The sequence below is a fragment of the Helobdella robusta genome (assembly GCF_000326865.2).
Source record: "Helobdella robusta unplaced genomic scaffold HELROscaffold_34, whole genome shotgun sequence".
NCBI classification, from domain to species: Eukaryota; Metazoa; Annelida; class Clitellata; order Rhynchobdellida; family Glossiphoniidae; genus Helobdella; species Helobdella robusta.
Genome location: NW_008704659.1, coordinates 1,997,348 through 2,021,142, shown reverse-complemented (window position 1 = coordinate 2,021,142; position 23,795 = coordinate 1,997,348). Strand labels below are relative to the sequence as shown.

Genomic DNA, 23,795 nt, shown 5'->3' with positions numbered 1-23,795 from the left:
AACAACAATAACAACAACGACACAAGAAACAACAACGACACAATACAACAACAGCAACGACCTGGTGTTGAAGGGTTTCCACCTGTTCTGCCAGCACATCCTTCTCATCTCTCAACAGTTTCTGGATCTGGTTCGACTTGATACGCTGTATTGTATTGCGTTGTATTGCATTTTTTAAAAGGTGTCTTGTGTAGTTAAGTTGATCGATGTGCCAATGTTTGTTTGTTGTTTGTTTGTAAGTTTGTCTGATTGTTTGTTTGTTTGTAAGTTTGTCAGATTGTTTGTTTGTTTGTATAGCTGTGGCAGGTTTAATTTGTGACTGTTTATCTTTATAGGGACATCGACATGGAACCTCAGACATAAGCTTGAAGTTGGCGTCATCTTTTTCCCGGAGTTGTTGCATCAGTCGAACATTCTGCTCCTGCATATCCTCAAAGGCCTGACCTGTCACCTCCATCTCATTCAACATGGCTTCCTCTTCCTGTTCACCAAAAACAATAAATAAGAACAAATAAATGAAAACCGTCTGACAACAATACTGAGGAGAACTTCATTGCATTAGAGATGTCACTCATTGTCGTCATTAATTATTATTATTAATATCATTTCTATCACCAACCAATCATCATCACAATCATCATGATTATTTTTATTATTATCTTAGTCACCATCATTATCACCATTACCAGCACCACCACCACCGTCATCATCATCATCACGATCATCATCATCATAATCACCTGTTTCTGAGCGGAGAGACACCTCTGCAGTTCAGTGTTATGTTCCTCTAACTTCCTCAACCTCTTCATGACGTCATCATCGCCGTGTTTCCTCCTCTCCTTGCGGTCCAGTTCCTGCTGCAACCTCCTCATATGGTTGCGCGATTCCTCGAATTCCATTTTGGCCTTTTTTTCCGATGCCATCAGCTGTTCAGTAGATGTATGTGTGCGTGTGAGTGTGTGCTGGCAGCAATCAACAAGCTAGTTAGTCAACTATTCAACCGGCTAATATAAAAAAAATCAATCAAAAAACTTACAAATCAACCAACCAATCAATCAACCAATCAATCAACCAATCAATAAATAAATCAATCAATCAAACAGCTAATCAAAAATGAACTGACTTGTGCCTTATCTCGCCCTTCCTTTGACATACTCTTTAGACTGTCAAGATGAATTTTTATTTCTTTCTCTTTTTCCTGCAGTTTCCTGCATTTAAAAATAATTATCAAATTAACAATTGAAATTTGATTTTAAAATTTACCATTATTTCTGATTAATTAAAGTAGTAATATTAATTTTTAATTGTAAAAGTTCAAAAATAAATAATACTTGATATCACATTTAAGATCTTTGATAATCTCAGCTTCCAATCTGTGTCTCTCAAGCTCTTCCTGTTCCTTGTTGATGACGTCGGAAGCTCCAAGCTCATTGGCTGACGTACCTTCAGCAGTTGATGACGATGATGCTGCCGCCGATGATGATGGTTGAGAAGCTGCTGCTGCTGCCGCTACTTCCTGCTTCAACTGGTGATGAGGACAAAGAGGATGATAGTGATGATGAAGATGAAGAGAATGACGACGATGATGATGATGATGATAAAATATTGATAACATTAAAAAAGCAAGAAGAATCCAGTCAGTGCAAAAATAAATTAAACAAAAGAAAGTGGGAAAGATGTGGATGGGTAACATTAACTCACTAGCTAAAGTTTGTTGCAATTAATTATTGAATGAATCAATTGAAGCATCAACCAACCAGTCAGCAACAACAAACAAACAAACAAAACCAACCAACCAGTCAACCAACCAGTCAACATATTGACCAGATAAACGAACCTTCTCGACATCGTCATAGGCCTCCTTCAGTTTCCTCTTGTACCTCTGCACCTCACCTTTCAACTGTTCATTGTGGGTCTTCAAACTGCTGATCAGGTTGCGCATCTCCCTGTTTATAGGTCCTGCACATCAATCACATTGTAGTACATTCTCATTGGCATTGTACACTCGTGTACGCGTTGTACTACTTTCGTAGCGATAACAGTTTCATTAACACAGCAAGCAAAATACGTTTGAATTTAAAACACATCTTGAAATTGAATAAAAAAAACATATGCAGAAGATAATTTGAAACTGAATAACAACATGACTGAGACTTTTATTTCAACCCTGAGAGCAGCACCTCTATATACCAACTTCATCAGTGTCCGACCAAATTAGAAGCACCACCGCCACCACCACAGCCACCGCCGTTTCAATACTAAAAAATAACTCCACCACCACTACTTCGCTATTAACATCTACAAGAATTAATAATAAAATACAACATAGAAATAGTAGAGAGAAGAAAGAGACCAGTTTGTTCATTGGCGGCGAGCGTCTGTTCGAACTCCATCCTGAGGTTGTCGTGCTCCCTGCACACCTGGGCATGCAAGTCCTCCATCTCAATCATCTCCTTCCTCAATTTCTTCTGCATCGCCAGCTCTTCCAACTACGTTTGTGTTTGTCATCGTGTCATCGTTTGGGTGGGTGAGTGAGTGATGATGACGATGGTGGGTGGCAATAACATTGAAGATGATGGCAGCAGAAACAACAAGGCAAACAAACAGAGGCAACCCAACTGACCTCCATCTGTTCGATCTGCCTGAGGTGGGCGTTCTTACTGGCGCTGAAGAGGTTCCGGCACTCTTCCAGCTGTGCCCTCATCTGCACACTCTCGTTGTACAGAACTGAAAACTGCGACTGCAAACATTTGTACTCCGTTGTTTCCGTTATCACTGATTCCGGTAGTGTTGCTAGCTGTGGTGATTAAGATGATGAAAATGATGATGAGGAGGAGGAGGAAGAAGAGTAAGATGAAGATGACGATGACGAAGATGATAACGACAATGATGATGGTATGCATGGATAATAAAAATGTGATGATTGCAACAATCCTTATGACGTCATCCTCACATCTATTTTTAGCTTCTCATTCTCTTTCACAGATTCCTCGTGCTCCTCTTGCAGTTTTTCCAACTCTCCCAACCTATACAAGTTAGTAAATAATGATAACAAATCAGTATCATCTTTAACATCGTCGTCGTCGTCATCATCATCATCGTCATCATCGTCGTCGTCATCATCGTCACCACCTCGTCATGGCAAGTTCCTTCTGCTCCTCCAGTTCTGCCATCATTTCGTTGAACTGTGTGTTTGTTTGTCGTTAAGGTTGTTGTAATGAAATACATCATCATCACTACATCACCATTATTATCGCCACCATCATCTTATCATATTATAACCTTATTCTTGGACACCCCTTCACCGCCCCCTTGAACTTTGATCTCTCCCTCTTGGTAGGTCTTCAATTTCGAGAGAACCTCATTTAGATATTTGTCCAGTTTGGTCACTCTGCAAATTTGTAAAAGAATAGATAGATGGACGGTCATTATTCATTCATCATTCATTCATTCCATAATTTATTCATTCAGTCATTTACAGTCATTCATTCGTTCCACCATTCATGAATTCAAGCAATGGTATACATGACCATTCATAAAAATTTGAAGGGAATCAGACATTTTTCAAACTTAATCACCAAAACAACAAACAGACCAATCAAGTAACAATCCAATCCATCAATCATAACCAACCAGCCAATGAAAAAAACCCCTGCAGACCTGTTATTGGATGACTCCAGGTGATACTCCGCCTCCTCCAGATGATTCTTTAACTCAGCCGATTCTGTTTCGGCAGCTGCATTCTTGTCCTGCAACTCGGAATTCTGTGTTGTTTTGAAAATAACAAACAACAAATTCTAAATGTTATCATTTTATAAATTAATTAATTTATTGTTATTTTTAAAATATTATATTTGCTATTTTAACAGATTTTTTAAATGTGAAATTTAATTTAATCCTAATAAAGTAGGGCAAGTTAAAGTATCAAAATAAAATTAATACTCTCAATAACGACATTAAAATTATAACAATATTTATAACAATTATAATAATAAATAAATAAATAAATAAATAATAAAAACCTTGAGGATAATTTCATGATGTTTCTGATGCATCTGAGTGACTATATTGTGCAGCCTCTTGTTCTCCTCCATCAATCTGTCCATTTCCGCCATGACGGTCTCACTCAGTGCCGGACCTTCAAACTTTCCCGAGTCAGATGTCGACGTCCTCAAGCTTTTCTTTTCCTTTTCCTCTTTAGAACTACTGTCACTTTCAGAGTTTTTGTTATCAGCGTCAGTAGTAGCAGTTGGATTGTCTGATTTAGTTAGAGTACTATCTGCTTCATTCTTTATGTCTGACTCAATTTTCATGGCAGTGTCTTTGTTGCTCTTGTCCGCAGACTTGTTGTCTGAAATGCTGTCTGGGTCTGCATCTGTATTTTTTAATGTTGATATTGTTGATCCAGAAGACGATGTCGCTGACGTAGGTTCATCCAATTCATCCTTTGATAGTACTGCATAATAAATAATAAATTAACATGATTTGTAATAATTTTTATTTTAATTTTTAATAGCAATTATGTTTATCAAACATTACCAAAGAATAAAAAATAAAAATTAACCAGAATCATTTTTATTCTTAACAATCTGCCAAATTTTTTCCTTTCTTTGCAGAAGCCTGTCGTATGCCTGCAACAACTTGCCAATGGCCCTCTCAGAAAACTCCACTCTCTGGCTCAACTTGTCCTCAATCTCCTGTCTGTCCCACTGGGACAGCAAGGTTAGGAATGATGTCACAGCTGAACTCTCGTCTGAATGAACGAATAAAAAAAATGAATGAATGAATACATGAACGAATAAAAATGAATGAATGAATGTATGAATGATTGATTGAATGAATGAAAATATGAATAAATGAATGCAAGAATGGACAGAAAAGGAATGGGCAGGAAAAAGAAATAAATAAATAGACATATTACTTTCTTTTTCATCTTCATCCACTCCCTCAGCATCAAACCTCTGCAGTAGAACTCGAACATCTTCATCAAGCTAAAATAATAAAATAAATAAATCAGATTCAATTTTACAGATGGCTACATATAAGAAAATGAACATTTGTTTAAAGTTTACACAATTTTAACTGGTTTCTTTATCTTTATAAGACACCGTTAGTAATAGATTAAAGATAATTTCATATTGAAAAATGTATAAAGTGACATTTTTTAAATGTCAATGAACCTTTTTCTAAAAAAAATAAAGAACAAATTGGTAGTGACCTGGTTCCAATATCGATTAACAATACAGAGAACTGCATCATCGGTGGCCTGCCTCTGCTCCAGCTGTTCGATTCTTCTCTTCAGCTCCTCTTCATGTTTCCGCCGCTGATCAATTCTCTCCACTAACTTCTTATTTTGAAATTGCAACACCTTGATGTCCATGTCCTCCTATAGAATTTAAATTCCATTTAAAATTTTTTATAATTTGAAAATGTTTCAACAAAAATAAAGAAAAAAAACTCAGACTGACCAGAGATCGGACGGGTCCAATTTCGATCGGCTTCAGTTGGGTCATTGCCTTCTTGGCCGGTGGCGATCCGGAGTTGGAAGCCGACGATTGTTCGCCTGCTCGCTTAGAACTCATTCCCGCTGCAACTGATTAGCCGTCTGAATGTCAACTAAATAATAAATCAGAAAAAATACACACGAAAAACGGTACAATAGGCAACTTCTTCAAGAAGATTTTAACATTTTTTAAATATATCGATTCGGTATTGACAACAAGATCAAGACAAAAAACTAAACACGATGGAACGCCACCTGATTCTGCTGACTGACACGAAAGATGTTTGCTTCGCTAAACACGTTACACAGGTTATATATATATATATATATATATATATATATATATATATATATAATGAAATTGTTACATATAATTGCATATTGCTTGACTGGAACGCTTATTTCGGACCAGCACCTAAACATCTACTGTAAAACAAGTGACTGGAGACAATTTTTATTACTTTACATCTTGAGAAATAAGCTATGAAAGAAAGCATAAGTAAAACGTTCAAGAGTTTCAACCAATCCTAGATTGTTAAGACATCTCTACATCAATTTAAATGAGTAAACACTACAAAATTTGTAACACGCAACTTCATTTGTCCCAAAGAAATTCATACAATATTTTTTACAAGACTTTATTTTACAAAGACAATCTCACGTAAGCATGCAACATTTGAATTGAAATGTATCAATTAAAGAGAGAACAAACATCAGGAATCACATCATTTAAATAAATACTCTACTCTACAGAATAGACGAATATCAAAAAACAAAACTTGAAATATAAAATTTAGATTAAATTTAGCAAAGAAACAATATTAATAAGTTAAAAAATTATCATAAATCATCAGTAACACAATCAAAAACTACAGGCATTTTTTGCAAATTTAATAGTTAAATATAAAAATAATGTTCAGATATAGTCGTATGTGATATGTCAGTAACATATTATTCAACCAGCTGTTTAAAACTCTAAATCTAAAACTTTGAACAAGGCATCCAGGCAAAAAGCTTCAGAGTTCAGTCTGTGGTCCTTGTATAGGATAGGACAATCAAGTGAATCACAGGAATTCTTGGCGTCTATCCATCCCTTGCATGTGTTACAAATCTGCAGTACAATTTATATTAACATAAGGCAATAACCGAACAATTGACAACGTTAAATAAGCTACGTTACTACCTATATAAAATGTTATCACTTCAAAAAAAAAAATTTCACTTGAAGACCGACTTGATTAACGCAGTTCTGTCTAGCTTGTACCTTCCTGATGCGACAGGACGATATTAGAACGCGCCTCCGATCGTCAGTTTTGCAGAGTTCGCACATGCCGGCATTTGTTAGCTGACCACAGATCGGACAGTCGACAGACGTAAAATACTTTGTAAGATTTTCATTAACTAGTTTGCTACTTTTAACCGGGCTGTGTTTGAAATGATCGTTCACTTGGTTGTTTCTTGATGTAATAGCAAGGGCGGGATTGAAAATTCGAGAGTTGACTTTAAGAACGCGTGGCAATCCATCGTACCAGTGAAAAGCATCCAGGCCAAACAACATGGCGAATCGGTTGATGGGTGGGAGAATCTGTTTCATGAGATAATAAGTGTAGTTGATACGAAGGTTGGAGTTGCTCAATAGTTCACCTGGTTCCCTGACTAATTTGATAAGTGGCAGACCCGGAGAACCGAAGATGATGACGTAGGGTACTCTTTGACCCACCAAAGGTTCTGACCGACGATCTCTCGCCAGCCGCCGTCTTGAAGTAATTTACAAAAATATAAATTAACTTTCACGGAATGAACTTATTAAAATGACAAATGCTTGAGGAATGGAATGTACCTGGCAATTTCAAGAGCGGGTATGCAAGCAGTTGGCTGGTAGCCAGCCATGCCCCGGTACTCCTTGGCGAATATGAAGTCCTTCAACGGCGTTCTCTCCTCCAGAATCTTGATGCACTGCCTCTGAACATACTTCTTCACCAATGATATGTCGCACGATGTGAACAATGTTTTCAGCGATCTCTCCAAAATCTATAAGCCATTGAATGAATGAATGAATGAATGCATGAATGAGTGAATGAGTGAATGAACGAATGAGTGAATGAATTAATTCAATAAAAACTCAATCGATTCAAGCAAAACAACTTGGAAATTTAAGGAAATAACCATCTCCAAAATTCGCCAAGTAAAAACCAAATTATAAAATCACACCAGCTACTACTACATGCCACATATGAAAAACAGAGGTTTGGTTTAACATTAGGACGCGATAGAAATTGGATGAACCTTGGAAACAGCGGGGCAATTATCTCTCCTGACAGTTTCGATACCCTTGGCGTGGAATGTCGGCTCCTGCTGGTCTGGTGTCTCGTACATGAAGCCGACGTACCTCTTCTTCGTCTGCAGCACACACGGCATGTACATCTTACATGGTTTCGTTACGTTTTCAAATTCATACTTTCGTATTCACGTTACTTTTAGATCTCCGACAAATCGCATTAATTTAATTTTATTAAAACAACTTTTTCTGTCATAAAACTACACAATAAAAGCAGGCGAACAGATAGAACGGTCCCAACTGATACGGCACTCATACCGCCTGCTTTACTTATTAACTTCAAAACCGCGAAAATTAACTTTTGATAAATGAAAAATTATTTCACGAATTAAAATTTCCATTGAACATAACATGAAAGAAACAAATGAAGAACCTTTTCAAGTTTCAAAGTGACAGGCTTGGGATTGCTGTTAGTGACGGCGTCGGCGATTTCCTGACCGACGACGAACGCTTGCTGCCTCGTCCTGCCCCTCAGCAGTACGAACATGCTTCGTAGAATGTTTCGTTTCGTTTCGTTACATTCCATCAACAAAAAACATAAAGTCAACTCATTGCAGATGAGTTTATTTAATCTTGTAAACCAAATCTATCGCAATGATATATCATCATCATCATTATTATTATTATTATCGTTACTCGTCATTCATTCATATCATCATCATCTTTAATGATACAACACACAATCAAACGAAAGCTTCTTTTAAAAAAATCTCATTCAAGTACGAACAAATTTTAAGCATTTGTTGCATTTAAGAGCATGTAATGGGTAAAGACATCTGATTCTTGACCGGATTCTATTTCAAAGAGAATCCATCATATTATAGAAAAAAAATGTGCATTAAGCTGTGAGCGTCTATCGTTAGAAATGAGAAATGACATTACATTAGGTAGCATATCGTCAGTGACACTATAAAAAAAAATTAATGTCACCAAAATTCAACTGACCTATCGGTATCGCCATAAATAACTTGCGCCGCCCACTTTTCAGTTTGTTCGACCAATCGTATCGCTTGTTCCAAAGTGTCCCTGGCCTTCCTCACAATGCTGTCTCCGAGCTGGCGATTTTGGTGGGTATCAAGGCAAGTTATTGTCATCAGTGATGAATTAATTATCATATTATCAGTAATTAAAAGTACTAAAAGGTTACTACTAACTCTATTTATCATCAATCTCTAAACTACACATATTGTTAAGATAATGAAAAATCGCAAATGACTACAATAGAATTTGGAAACATTGATTTTGTTCTATTAATCCTTCTCATGGACTAAGGAATGAATTTATTTGACTTTATAATTTTCAAATCTGAAACTTACACATTCAAAATTGCGTATTTACTTCAAAGAATACCAAAAATCTCACAAAGCAAAACTTCTTTCTCACCTCAACACAGGCCATCCGCCCGGAGAAACTGGCCGCAGTATATCCAAAAGTGACATTAGCTATCAACTTCAGCCCTAACTGCCTGGCATGTAAGGTTCTTTGTAGACCCTTATATGTGTGTATGTTTTAGCTTGTTTGTCTGTCTATTTGTGTGTGAGTGTTTGTGTGTTTATGTATGTGTGAGTGTGTGTGTGTGTGTGTGTGTGTGTGTGTTTTTTTTGATTGTTACATTTATTATATTCTATTCTATTTTTATTATAATATAAATAATCGAAAAAATATTTCAAAATTATTAATTAGCAAATTTATTGGCTAATTAATAGTCACTTATCTAATTAATTGAAGTGAAAATTATCATTTTTTTTAACAAACAATCACTTTGTCATTTTTGTGGACTTTCATGGCTTTTTTGACCATGACCCTCGTGTTCAGTATCTCTTCTACCATTCTAACAATCGCAATAAACAATAGCTTATTAATTCATGATTTAATCTCATTTATAATTAATCCTATGAAAATAATAAGAAAGACTTATCCGTATGAATGAATGAATAAATGAATGAATGAATGAATAAACGAGCGAACGAATGAATCAATGGATAAACGAACGAATGAATAAGTGAATAAACAAACCAACAAACAAATAAACAAACAAATACAAAAAATATCCAATTTGCAATACTGACTGAGAAATGATTCCTTTTCTGATGTGCGGCTTTACAAAGGCGACGCCATTGCTACAAACGTTTATGTCATCGTACTTGAGGCTCTAAAAAAAAATTAAATCATCATCATTACCCTCATCTACATCATCATCATCATCAACTACGTAATCATCATCATTATCATCCTCATCTATATTATTATCATTAATATCATCATCATTATTATCATAGTCGTCGTCATCATCATCATCGTCGTCATCATAAGCATCATTATCATCGTCGTTCTTATACAACAACTTATTAGTTCTGTAACGAACTAACAACAAGAAATACTCGGTAAACACTCAAATAACTCAACTAAATGAAGCAATCCACCGCTCTAACCTTCAAGACATGTTTCGGTATGTAAAGAGATGTGCATCCGAATTCAAACGGCCCATCCCTATTTCGAATGACAACACATTGTTTATCAATAAAAACGGTTCAAAAACAAAAAAAAAACATTACATCCCTAACAACTTCACCAACATAACAACAAATCTACAACAACATTAACAACATGAATGAATGATCGGTGATATACAACAACTATAAAAGAGTCACATCCCTAAAAACCGGCAAAAGCTTACCGACAATTCGCGATCGATTTTATCCGACCGAGGCAAGTGGAAAAGCAGTAGTTATGCGCAATCATGATCGATGGATAGAGCGACTGAAAATCGAGAACGACAACCGGGTCGGTATAGAAATCGGATCTCGGTTCGAGGTTGAGCGGTATGCATTCCATCGACTTCATACCGGCTCTCTGGTGGATTCCAGGTGAGACTGCAATGAAGTTCTTCGGCTTCGCCAGTCTCAACATCATCGACTCAACTCTGTACTGATGTTTCCAATGAATAAATAACATAATAATATAATAATAATAATAATAACATAATATAATAGTAATAATAACATAATATAATTGCAATAATAACATAATATAATAATAATTAATATAATAAACAAAATAATAATGATAACATAATATAATATAATAATAACATAATAATATAATAATAATAATAACATAATAATATAATAATAATAGCATAATAATAATAACATAATAATAATAAATATAATAAACAAAGTTTACTTGCGAGCCTCTGTTTAGAACGTTGAAAAATTCAATGCCATATATCCTGGCGAATTCACTCGTCTGATCGATGATGTTCAACTTTTCCATGATTTGCAAGTTGCCCAAACTGCGTACTGTATAGTAGTCCAGGGTTTTCCACCTATGAGTGAATGAGTGAGAAAAAGAGTGAGTGAGTGAGTGAGAAAAAGAGTGAGTGAGTGAGTGAGTGAGTGAGTGAGCGAGCGAGTGAGTGAGTGGGTGAGTGAGTGAGTGAGTGAGCGAGTAATGATGAATAAGACCACTTATTGCTACCACTTATCGCACGGTGGTAAGTGTTATTACTTAATACCCACAAAATGGTACAACCACCAGACCTATTGAAACGGGCTTTTCCCTGAAACCAGTTGGTGAGAGTGTGATGTGAGAAGTGAGGGTAGCGCCTGTGTAGCACATGGAAGGCCAAGTTCTCGAATGTGTAAATGTTTAATGCTATCTGGCGGATTGGGAGAAAAAAATAACGAAATGAATTTTAAATGAAACTAAAAATATGACATAATATAAAATTCAGTGCATGTGCCGTTCGTTGTGTGTGTGTATGTGTGTGTATGTATGTGTGTGTGTGCGTGTGTGTGTTGTGTGTAGTTGTTTGTATGTTATTGGATGCAAGTAGTACAACTCTACCTCGTGTTTTAAAATTTTCCACAAATTAAGAACAATTCTTCCTGGGATTTTAACATCACCAAAAATATCTTCATCGTCGCCGTCGTAATTTTTGTTGTTGATATTGTTGTTGTTGTTGTTGACGATGACGTCATTATTGATGCTGTTTTGTTGTTTACTGCTTTTATGGTGATCTGTTTGCTCTGTAGAGATTAATGAACTTTTCTTAAAAGTGAAAGATAAAATAAATTTTAGAGAAAAAATATTAACTGCAAAAAACCAATCCATCAACCAGCAAACCAATCAATTACCAAACCAACCAGCCAACCGGCCAATCAGCAAATCAACCGACCAACAAATCTCGAGAGCTGATTGGGTAGGTTGATATTAAGTTGGGCTGCCCTCTGAACCAGGTAACCCCATGAAAGTGTCTTCACCTCGAAGCCAACCAAGATATCTGCGTCGTGTCTAACACGATGGTGGTGGTGGTGGTGGTGATAATAGTAATGATGATAACTATAACTATAATAATTAGATAATTATAACTATAATAACTATTATAACCATATCAATAATTATAATTAAAAAGTTAGAGTTGTTAGTATCGAATTATATTGTTAGTATAGGTGGTAGCAATAATAACAACGCAATGAAAACACAAACAAAAGCACAAAAGTCATCACACACACACACACACACACACACACATATATATATATATATATATATATATATATTTGACCCGACCTACTTTTTAACAAGGTCAACGACCGTCGTAATTAGGTCGATCTCTGTTTGTAGAAATGTGACTGTCGCATGATGGTGGTACATTAAATTACTTAACTCGTTTAAATCTGCTTTTAGTAGCTGATTTGTGGTAGACGTAGTAGTAGTAGTAGCGGCAGTAGATGTAGTAGCAACAACAGCAGCAGCAGCAGAGGTAGTAGTAGTAGTAGAAGTACTAGTATTAATAATATTGTTTCTATTGGTAACTTTATTAGAAGTAAAGTTAGTATTTGTTTCAGGAATAGCAGCGGTAGTAGTAATAGTAGTAGCAATAATATTATTACTAGTAGTAGTGGTAGTACCAGCAGCTGCTGCAGTAGCAGTAGTGGTAGTAGCAGTAGTAGTAGCAGTAGTGGTAGCAGTAGTGGTGGTAGTAGCAGTAGTAGTAGTATCAGCAGCAGTAGTAGTAGCCAAAGTATTTTGATTGAAAACTGCGGTAGTAATAATAGATACCGCTGTCGTTGATGTTATAGATGTTGATGACGATGAGGATGAAAGTAAATATACGCCATGCTTATACTTTTCTGATTTGTTATTATTATTATTATTGTTGTTGTTGTTGTTGTTGCTGTTGTTGTTGTTGGCTGTTTCTGTTTTGTGGGAAGCTTTTTTACATGCTTTTTCATCATTTAAACTCATTTTTTTACTTCTTCTATTTTTTGTATCGTCATCATCGTCGTCATCATCGTCGTCTTCGTCGTCATCATCATATTCAACAATATCACGATCATCATCGATTCTAACATCTTCATAACTATTCTCATTCTCATCATCATCATCATCATTATCATAATCGTCGTCGTCGTCGTGAAGGCAGTAGAAGATGGCTACGATGGGGTCACACTCGGGGTCAGGGTTCATGTGACCTCGTGTGTTCACGTGAAGTTCAAGACTGATTGTTGTTAGGTGCTGGTTCTGTGGTCATTGTTATAAGTTAATTAATTGATTCATTGATCATTTAATTTATTGGTTATTTGACTGATTGATTATTTGATTGATTATTTGATTGATTGTTTGATTGATTTGTAAATAAATTGATGCATTATTAGGTTAGTCGATGGAGAAATGAACTTTTAGAATGCTTTTCAAAATTGAAACTATTTATCTATGTAAGCAAAAAAATGTAAAAATCGAAGTATGGCTGTATGAATTATTGACATATTCAAGATATAAAATTTTCAATATTTGATAATTTAATAAATGAATGAACGAACAAAGGAATGACTGAACATTTGAATAGATGAGTAAAAATATTAATTAACGAACGAAGGAGCAACTAAATAGATGTACAAATGTACAAACGAACGAACGAACGAACGAACGTACGAACGAACGAACGAACGAACGAACGAACGAATGAGATAAAACAGACCTGTTCCGTAGCCTCCTTAACTTTTTGAAAGTTCTGCGAATCCACTTTGAAGTTGAACGTGTTGGTAGGTGTGGCTGTCTCGATCTGAGATTCGATACTTTGACGTTTCGCTGTTGTCGATTTTGTCGCTATTGTCGTTGCTGCTGCTGCTGCTGCCGTTGTTGTAGTTGTTGAAAAAATACTGTTAACATTTACAGAATCGTTGTTGATAGTCTTGTTGTAGTCACTCTTGCTAGTGATAGTACAATCATTAGAGTTGTTGAGAACGGTATCGTCGATTGTGCTGTTTTTGTTGCTAAGACTAAATTTACTGTCGCTATTTTCGTTGTTGTTGCTGTTGTTGTTGCAGTTGTAAGTGGAGAAATTGTTGATGCCATTATTGTTGTTACTAGGTCGATTAGTGTTACCGCTTTTAAAATTAGCAAAAATGTTAATGTTTATATTATTATTATTATTATTATTATTATTATTATTATTATTATTATTATTATTATTATTATTATTATTATGAGCAGATGTCACGTCGTTCCATTTCTTAATGGGTGTCAAGTTGAAATTTTTACCTAGCTTCATACGACCTGTTAGTTTCGTGTAAGGTGTACTGGATGAAAGGCGATCCTTTTTTGGAGTTTCAATGAAGGTGACTTTTCTACGTTTCGCAGTCGTTGGATTTGTTGTTGTTGGAGTTGTTGTTGGAGTTGTTGTTGAAGTTGTTGTTGCCGATGTTGACGTCTGCAGTACTGATGTTGCCGTTGTTGTTTTTGTTGTTGTCATCGGCATTGTTAATGTTTGTGTCGGTGTAAATGATGTTGATGTCACTTGTTGTTCTAATGTTGTTGTTGGCGTTGATGTTGGCGTTAATGTTGTAGAATGCATTTCTGTTGATAAGTTTGTCGGCGATGAATCAGGTGTTTGTGGGATAACCAGTGAAAGATCGATATCCAGTTCTTCCAAAATGGAGTCAATGCTTGGTGCGTGGTTTGTGTTATCTAAGAAAGTGTCGTCGTCGTTGAAGACGCTACTAACGCGGCTACTGTTGCTGATGACGTTTATGTTGTAGTTATTGTTGCTGCGCAACAAACATGGCGTACTTTCCACAAGAGGTCTTTTCTTCAAAATGCTTTTTGGTGTTGAGAAAGTTTCAGAGAGCAAGGAACAATTTGTTGAATTAAATTTTCCCGTTGTACTTCCAAAACTGGAGTCGTTTGGGCTTGAGTCGTTGTACTTGTTAATGTTGTTGTTAATGTAGTTGTAGTTGATGTTTTTGTTGATGACGCCAAGGTCGATGTTGCTAGTAAGGTGGATGTTATTGCTTTTGTTTGACTTGATGTCTTTAGTATTTCTGTTGGCAATAATATCGTCGTTTTTCATTCTACTGCTATTTTTATCATTTTTGTTGTTGCTGCTGCTGCCGCTGTAGCGACTTCTGACGCTGCTGACATCACTGTACTTCGGCGGTTTTCTATGAGGCACCAAAATAATCTCAATATTGTCGTCTAAACATGAAGCGACACTATTAAATAGCACACCGTTGTTGTTGTTGTTGTTGACGTAACTGTTGTTGATGTTTTTGTTGTTGTTTTGTTGTAGAGAGGCATAATTTTTCATCATCACATCATGAAAGCAATTATTCATTGACCCTTTGAACTCAGGCAAATATTTTGTCTGCGTGCGATCAATAATGATGATGATGATGGTGATGAAGATGATAACGATGAAGATGATGACGATGAAGACGAAGATGATAAAGAAGGTCGTGATGATAATAATAATAATAATGACGACGACGACTGTAAGACTAATACAAACGAAACAAATAAAAAACAACATTTAGCAAATTTTTAAAACCTCGCGTGTGTGTGTGTGTGTGTGTGGTGTGTGTGTGTGTGTGTGGTGTGTGTGTGTTATAGCGGTGTAATGAATGGCGTTAACTAAAGGATAACCCACAAGAGCAGTCTGAAAAGTGAGTTGGTCTCTTGATCTCAATTTGACTCTTGAAAATTTAAAAAAAATTAAAATGAAATGTTTTACGATGTAAATAAAACGAATAAATAAATAAATGAATGAACGAACAAACGAACGAACGAACAAACAAACGAACGAATGAACGAACGAACGAATGAATAAATGAATGAATGAACGAATGAATGAATGATAGAATAGAATACATAGTCGAGATGTTGAACAAACAAACAAATCAATCAAACGACCAGCCAACCAACCAGCTACAATCCCCATCAGCATACTCACAATTTCTTATCGACGATACTCTTAGCATTGCACACGTTAACATCTCTCCCTGTGATACAATCATTGATACAATCAATTGTTCGCATAATACCGCTCTGCTGTACGTATTCGAACGACGGAGCAGCGTACTTCGGCCTTAATAACACGTATTTTTCTGTATTCTTAATGATATTTTTTAACGTCTTTTTATTTCTAGACAAAATACCTGTACTTTTAAAGGTATCGTTTGTATCTTTAAAGGTATCATTTGTATCTTTAAAGATATCATATGTATCTTTAAAGGTATCATTTGTATCTCTGATGGTATCATACGTATCTTTAAAATTATCATTTGTATCAGTACTTGTAACAGCGATTGTATCAGTTCCAGTGGTATCATGATTAACAGTTGACGCTGTACCTAATTTACTTTTGATGTCCACTATTGTTGTTGCTGCTGTCGTTGTTGCTGTCGTTGTTGTTGTTGCTGTTGTTGTCGTTGTTGTATCGTTATTTCGTATGTGATGTTTCAGACGAGTGTAAGATATTCTCTTCCTAGAAGTAACTCTTGAGCTATTAATACCCTTTGCTATCTTGTTATTAATATTATTATTATTATTACTACTACTATTATTATTATTAGTAGTAGTAGTAGTAGTAGTAGCAGCAGCAACAGTAGTAGTAGTAGTAGTAGTAGTAGTAGTAATAGTAGTAGTAGTAGTAGCAGCAGTAGCATTACCATCATCATCGTTATCACTGTAGATATCACATATCATATAGCTATCTCCAGATGTTGTTGATGATTTTTCAGTAAGTTTAAAAGTTTTGTTGTTACTGCTTGTACTAAATCCACTGCTAGTAAATGCCTTACGAGAAGGATTTCTAGTAGTAATAGTAGTAGTAGTAGTAGTAGTAGTAGTAGTAGTAGTAGTAGTAGAAGTAGTAGTAGAAGTAGTAGTAGAAGTAGTAGTAGTAGCAGCAGCGTAGCGGGCAGTTATTTTATTTTTACCACTATGAACTTTTATAGTATCATCATTCTCATCCTCCTCATCATCATCACCATCATCATCGAAAAATAATAGCGGTGATGATGATATCCGCGATGATGACGATGATGATGAAGGTAATGGTTGTGATGATGATGATGATGATGATCGTGGTGGCTGAAGTGGTGACGATGGACTGAATAAAGTCGTGGGACTTAGATGGGGATTGGGTGGTGATGGTGGTGACGTTATCCGAGGTGGTGACCATGGTGATATGAAGGCTAGTTTTTCTAAAACGTCAATTGACGGCGATGACGACGACGACGATGATGATGAGTACAACGAGAATAATGCTGCTACTGATGATGATGATGATGATGATGTTGATGACGTAGCTAATGATGTTATTGTTGGTAATGATGTCAATAATGATGATGATGTCAATGATGATGTTGTTGTTGTTGTTGTTGATAATGATGTCGATGATGATGATGCCGATGATGATGACGTCAATGATGATGATGCTGGTTGTCTTGGTGATGAAAATGATGATGATGATGGCGCGAATGACAATGGTGATGACATGGTAGAGAACTGCCTCTTCACACTTTTATTCATACCTAATAACCGTCTTCTTTTGCACTTATTATTAACATCGTTATCATCAATATTGTTATTATTATTATCATTATTATTATTATCATTATTATTATCTTTATTATTATTATTATTGTCGTTGTCATCTTTGTTGTTATTATTATTATTAGTAGTAGTAGTAATAGTGGTAGTAGTAGTAGTAATGGCGGTAGTAGTAGTAGTAGTAGTAGTGGTAGTAGTATTTTTATTATCACTACTACTTCTTTCTACTAAGCTGACGAGTAACCTGCAGCATACAAGACAATGTTATATGTTTCGTATTTATTGGTTGATCATCATCGTCATCATTCTTTTCATCAAATTTATTCATTCGTTCGTTCATTCATTCGTTCGTTCATTCGTTCATTCATTCGTTCATTCATTTATTCATTCATTCGTTCGTTCATTCGTTCATTCATTCGTTCATTCATTCATTCATTCATTCGTTCATTCGTTCGTTCATTCGTTCATTCATTCAATTACACCTTTCAGTTTCCTCATCAAAACATTGAGACATTTCTAAATTAGTTATGACGTCATCATCATCGTCGTCGTCGTCATCATCGTCAGCGCATTTATTGGTAAATATAGCACTGCCAATATAACTATTGTTGTTGTTATTATTATTATTATTATTATTATTATTATTATTATTATTATTATTATTATTACCAGACGATATTTTTTGAGAAGCGAAAACTTTATAATCTGAAATTTATTTAAAAAAAAAAATTAAGAAACGTTTTTAAATGTTTTCGTTGTAAAATTATATTTTTTTTACAATTTTTGAATAATCTCCAAATTGATTGATTGATCAATCGATGGATGGATTGATTGATTGCTTGATTAATTGATTGATCAATAGATTGATTGATTGATCGATCGATCGATTGATTGGTTGGTTGATTGATTGATTGATTGATTGATTGATTGATTGTTTTCAATCATTAAAAAACTTAACAGGCCTCTACGCTTAGGCGTGCACTGTGATAACGGCGAATCGCAGTCTTCCATTTCAGCGAGCTTTCTCATTGGCTGAGATGGTTGAGCGTTCGTGGATTGGGAATTGCTATTGGCCAGTGACAAGAGCAAATCAATAAATGATTGGTCGACTGGATGGTTGATGAAAATGTAGACAAAATTTCAAAATTATAGAATTTTTTTTTTTTTAATTTTAATCGTAATTTAAAAAAAAATTTAATTCAATACTTAGTTAAAAACAACGAATAGCATTGTTGGTGAAGAATTCGCCGTGAAGCTTATTCCACTTCCTTTGGTTAGCTGTTTTCAGTTCAATTTTATGCTCCCACATTTAGAATTTTATCCTTACTCTGTAATTTTTTAGGATCTAAACCAAGAACTACTCAGATTTACAAAGAAATTGTTTAATAATAAACTCCTTTTAAACCGTAAAATAATAAAAATTAGAGGGAGCTTTGCGGGATGTTCGTCACCAGTACCTGAAATAAACAAACGAACGAACGAACGAACGAACGAACGAACAAACAAACGAACAAACGAACGAACAAACCATCATTAGTGTCTTTGATGAAATTCTCGCTGTTGCTTACGACGCTGCACACGACGTCTTCACTCACTATGGTCTCATTCAAGTCTGTTCACGTGCATTTGTATCCGAATTTCAACTTATAATATTATTAATTATAATTAGTAACTAAGTATTATTTTTATTATTATTATTTATTATTATTATTGTAGAGCTAATCCGTCAACCAATCAAATTATTTTATCAACAACAACTTTTTTTTAAAAATTAACTTAAAAGATATTTGTTGAAAACATTTTCCTGTAAGTTACGAGAAAACGAAGTACTTAACTGTAACTGCATGGAGTGTGAGTGTTTAAAAGTGAATAAATATTTTTTTTAAATAGCACGTTACAAACAAACCAATGAAATCGTCCGGATTGAAAGAGGAACCCCACAAAGAACCATTCATGGATTCATTCGTAGATGGTGTCGATGTTTCACCGTCATCTGATTTCATTGCATCTTCAACTTCCTCATCTTCAGTGGATTCCTTGATGAGCAGTTCGAAATCTGATTTCAAAATCTCTTCCGCCTCAATCAGCTTCGGCTTTCTTTCTGTTTTTCGTTAAAATTAGGTCGATGTAATCTATACATTATTTTTGATCTACGGTCTAAATCTATTCAAAAGTCTTAGTTCTTCCGTTAAATTGAATTTGAATGTGATATGAATAAAAAAGAAAAATGTATCGACCAGGTGAAAGGGGTGGAGTCAACGTTTGATTGACGTTCAATCTATTGAATCTCATTCTCTCTTCCTCCCACATTGCCAATAAGCCAGGATTTCCCGAAGCTGATTGGTTGGTTGGTTGATTGGGCAGTTGATTGATCAATCAGTTGGTTGATTAAATGATTAATTTTTCATCTGATTGAAATATTGAATGAATGAATGATTGATTGGTTGGTTGATTGATTGGTTGGTTGATTGATTGATTATTGGATTGATTATTTGATTGATCGATTGATTGATTAACATTAATTGATTGAAAAAATGATTGATTAATTGTATGGTTAGTTGACTTATAAAACGCAAATAATTTATTGCTTTCCAAGCTCCATCTAGAACTAAGTTTAACTTTTCAAGGTAAATAACTTATAAATGTACATAAACAGTTCTTAAAACATACTTTTTACAACAGCGAACAAATTAAATGAACCTAAATATTCAGTTTAATTAAAAACTAGTAACTGCAATAAATGAAAATATCAAGAAAACAAATAAAAAAAAATAATTTTTTCGAATGAAAGTTATTAAGATCAGACAGTTGGAAGCTTGCTGGAGGTTAAGAATGTCGACGGCCAAGCCATCAGCTTCCAATTCACATGTGGTTCTTCGGGGTTCTTGAAGTATGGAGTCGCTGTCGTTCAATTAACCAAACCAGTTATTCAACCAATCAGCCAGTCGGTCAGTCTATCGACCAGTTGGTCAGTCAGTCAGTCAGTCAGTCAGTCATTCGATTCAGTCAATCAAATGCATTCAATCTTTAATACTTATTCAACCATTCATTCAATCATTCATTCATTCATTCATTCAAGATTTAATAGATCGATCGATTAATTAATCATTCAATCAGATTAAACAATATAATCGATATAAATAATAAACAATAACAATAATGACCAAATCATTTCTACCACCTTCTGACGCTCTCAACCGTCCACATGACGACAGAATCACAATCCTCAGATACACTCAATATTTTACAAGCTGCTGACGTAGGCAAAGGTCGTCTGAACTTTACCGCCGAAAGATTTATAAAATTCATCCCAAACAAATTGTAATCTATAAACATCTGCCAATAATAATTAATAATAATAATAATAATAATAATAATAATAATAATAATAATGATAATAATAATGGGAACGTTCTTTTATTGACTGAAAAGATAAAATCCAAATGAAATCAATCAAAAATTATTAATTATCTCTTTCTCTCTCTCTCTCTCTCTCTCTCTCTCTCTCTCTCTCTCCTCTCAATCTCCCTTGATGTTTCATCTTTTTTTTGTTTTTTCTTTTGTTTACCGTACTGTCTTCAGTTTCATACAAACTTTATGCAATTAATCAATCAATCAGAGTGTAAATAAATAAGAAGCAAAATATAATGTAAGATCCTCTCATCTTCTCGTAATAATAATAATAATAATAATGACAATAATAATAATGACTGATGGTGGTGAAGTGGTCTGATGATGAATGTGTATTCTATGTGTATACCAAGAGATTTTTTCATTCAATGAATTACATTAAATAGATTAAAATTTTTTTTAAATATTTAAATAAAATGCGATAAAATAAAATCATACATAAAATAAAAAAATTAAAAAAATATGAAATGGAGCCCAAAGATAAAACACAGAATAAAAACCTGGAGGTTATAAGGAACGTGCGTCTCGTGTGGCTGAAATGTTCTATTCATAACTGCACCGGCCAATAATAAATCAGCTACCCTGCAAGAGTTGAATAAATTTGCATAAATTATAGTTTAATAAATTAGCATAAATGATAAAACTTAGCATGAAGTAATTTAATTAACAATAATTAATTAATTAGAAATAATTATTTATCATAATTTGAAAAGAAAATAAAATTTAATGAACTTTTTAATCATCTTTGGATTGTAGAGAAAAATTTTCAGGAACGTCTGCTCCCTGGCATGATAGCCGTAGAAAGGTCTGGACAAAAAAAAATAATAATAAATAATAATAATAATACAACAACAACACACGTTTAGACGACATTTTCCCCGAGATCGGGGGTTGCCGTTTGGCTACCTAGGATGAAACCGAAATACCCCTCGACGCCATCCACATCTGTCACTCGCCTCAGTATCACGCAACCCCGCTTTCACCCTGTCCTTCTCCACCTGCTCTCTCCATCAAATAATAATAATAATAATAACTACAATAATAATATTTATTGTTATTCTCATGGTATATTCTAGACACATGTTTATCACTAATCACTATATAAATCATTGTTAACAGTGCTAATTTTGGTAGCAAGTTGGTAATTAAGACAGCAGCAATATAACAAAGACAGCAATAACAACAATAATAATAATAATATAATAAAAATAACCACAAACAAAATATCATTAACACAAAAATAAAAAATACAAATGTGGATATCTGACATGCCAGATACAGGAATGATCTTGAAGACATGCTGTGCAGTCGAGGCCGATCTACCGAGAGCCATATTCAGAGCCCGATCGATACTGCCTGCCAGCAACAACAGCTGAGTGTCAGACGGTACGAAACCTTTGTCAACTGGTACATACAAGTAAGGAAATACCCCATGTATCGATAAACATGTTTTCTGACCTAACAATTAGAGGTGAGTTTTAGTAAAATATTAATATTTTTAAAAAATGTAAATATTTCATGAATATTATTATTCATTTAAAAAGTAATCAGCAATTAAAAAATATGCATTTAAAACAATTTTCATCAAAACAAGCAAAGAAAAACCAAAATAATGATCAAAAAAAAGTAAAAATCTGACCAGAGGGCGTAGCCCCAAAAATATTAATGACCGGGACTTTGTAGACAGGCTGTTTCCTAAATTCTGAATAGGTCAAGTCCAAGCCTGGCACAGGATCGACCATGTGGTGGTCAGTTGTTACAATACGCACTGAAAACATCTCTGGGTGTCTGTTTGTCTTTAGGAAATTTTTATTTTACTATTAAAATAATTACCTCTCCTTTTAATTTAGTTTAGATGAACATTTAAATTAAACCTTAAAATAATCGTTTTTTATTTATCTATATATTATTTATTCAAAAAAAAGTATTTTTAAATATTAAATGAAATAATTAATTATAATTAAATAATTAATAATCCAGCATGTAAGATAAAATAAAATAAACATACTTTTTATTCTACTTTTATGATTTGTTTGTGGTTTATTTTGAACGTTATGCTGGTAATCATTATTAATAAGTATAAATAAAAATATTATTATTAAATAAATAAATAATTAAATAAATAAATACTAAATAAGTAAAAAGTAAATAACAATTGATTTAAAATTCAAATGATTATTTTTACTGTTTACTACTAGTGATCATGGTATATAGATACTATATGTATAATTATAATTTATTCATGAATTTTATAATCTAATAAATAGGTGCATTTTTTCAAATCTCTTATAATACATATAATATAATTATAATAACTAATAATATACTGCAAATAAGCATTTATTTGACATTTAAGGTGCACTTTTAAATAATAAACACAAAAAACTAAAAACATTAACATTGACAGTAAGTACTCTATCTATGTTTCTATATAAATTTTGTGTGTGAGTGTGTGTGTCTGTATGTGTGTGTCTGTGTATTTGTATTTATATATATTTTTATATGTATAAAAGCATATTATGTATACATAGACGCACATATACGTGTAAATTGGTTTACTTTTAGCGTGATGGCGGCACGTTTTCTCGGTGGTTTTTTAATTTGGGTGGATTCTTGTTTTCTGCTTCTGAACAAGTGAGTTCTCTTCTTTTTTACTATGACTATTTTTTTCAATATCTTTCAACATCTTTTCCTTAACTTGAA

At 34.2% G+C, this 23,795-nt stretch overlaps 2 protein-coding genes across 2 annotated transcripts in view; both read right to left on the bottom strand.

Annotated features, from left to right (window-relative positions):
* Positions 1–5,633, bottom strand: part of HELRODRAFT_192589 (hypothetical protein) — a 7,893-nt gene extending 2,260 nt beyond the window's left edge. The window contains exons 1-17 of the mRNA XM_009023114.1: positions 5,469–5,633; positions 5,219–5,386; positions 4,922–4,991; positions 4,565–4,753; positions 4,023–4,456; positions 3,661–3,764; positions 3,283–3,391; positions 3,133–3,185; positions 2,954–3,026; positions 2,624–2,797; positions 2,354–2,489; positions 1,838–1,959; positions 1,332–1,525; positions 1,124–1,208; positions 741–926; positions 353–481; positions 62–145 (exon numbers count right to left, since the gene is read on the bottom strand). Coding sequence (XP_009021362.1) covers positions 62–145; positions 353–481; positions 741–926; positions 1,124–1,208; positions 1,332–1,525; positions 1,838–1,959; positions 2,354–2,489; positions 2,624–2,797; positions 2,954–3,026; positions 3,133–3,185; positions 3,283–3,391; positions 3,661–3,764; positions 4,023–4,456; positions 4,565–4,753; positions 4,922–4,991; positions 5,219–5,386; positions 5,469–5,582 — 2,424 coding nt within the window. The 5' untranslated portion in view covers positions 5,583–5,633. The remainder of the gene's footprint in view (positions 1–61; positions 146–352; positions 482–740; positions 927–1,123; positions 1,209–1,331; positions 1,526–1,837; positions 1,960–2,353; positions 2,490–2,623; positions 2,798–2,953; positions 3,027–3,132; positions 3,186–3,282; positions 3,392–3,660; positions 3,765–4,022; positions 4,457–4,564; positions 4,754–4,921; positions 4,992–5,218; positions 5,387–5,468) is intronic.
* A 765-nt stretch (positions 5,634–6,398) lies between these two features.
* Positions 6,399–23,433, bottom strand: HELRODRAFT_192588 (hypothetical protein). Its single transcript, XM_009023113.1, has 27 exons — positions 23,278–23,433; positions 23,101–23,149; positions 22,732–22,888; positions 22,361–22,550; positions 21,825–21,899; positions 21,593–21,674; positions 20,863–21,017; positions 19,588–19,778; positions 19,210–19,293; positions 18,635–18,790; positions 16,283–16,374; positions 13,828–15,492; positions 12,421–12,536; positions 12,080–12,137; positions 11,384–11,502; positions 11,028–11,169; positions 10,519–10,769; positions 10,274–10,331; positions 9,911–9,993; positions 9,603–9,672; positions 9,225–9,332; positions 8,787–8,896; positions 8,214–8,329; positions 7,790–7,926; positions 7,344–7,534; positions 6,738–7,260; positions 6,399–6,614 (listed from the first exon to the last, which is right to left on the bottom strand). The coding sequence occupies exons 3-27, from the start codon at positions 22,868–22,870 to the stop codon at positions 6,471–6,473; spliced, it is 5,055 nt and encodes a 1,684-aa protein (XP_009021361.1). The 5' UTR covers positions 22,871–22,888; positions 23,101–23,149; positions 23,278–23,433; the 3' UTR covers positions 6,399–6,470.
* Positions 23,434–23,795: the final 362 nt, after the last annotated feature.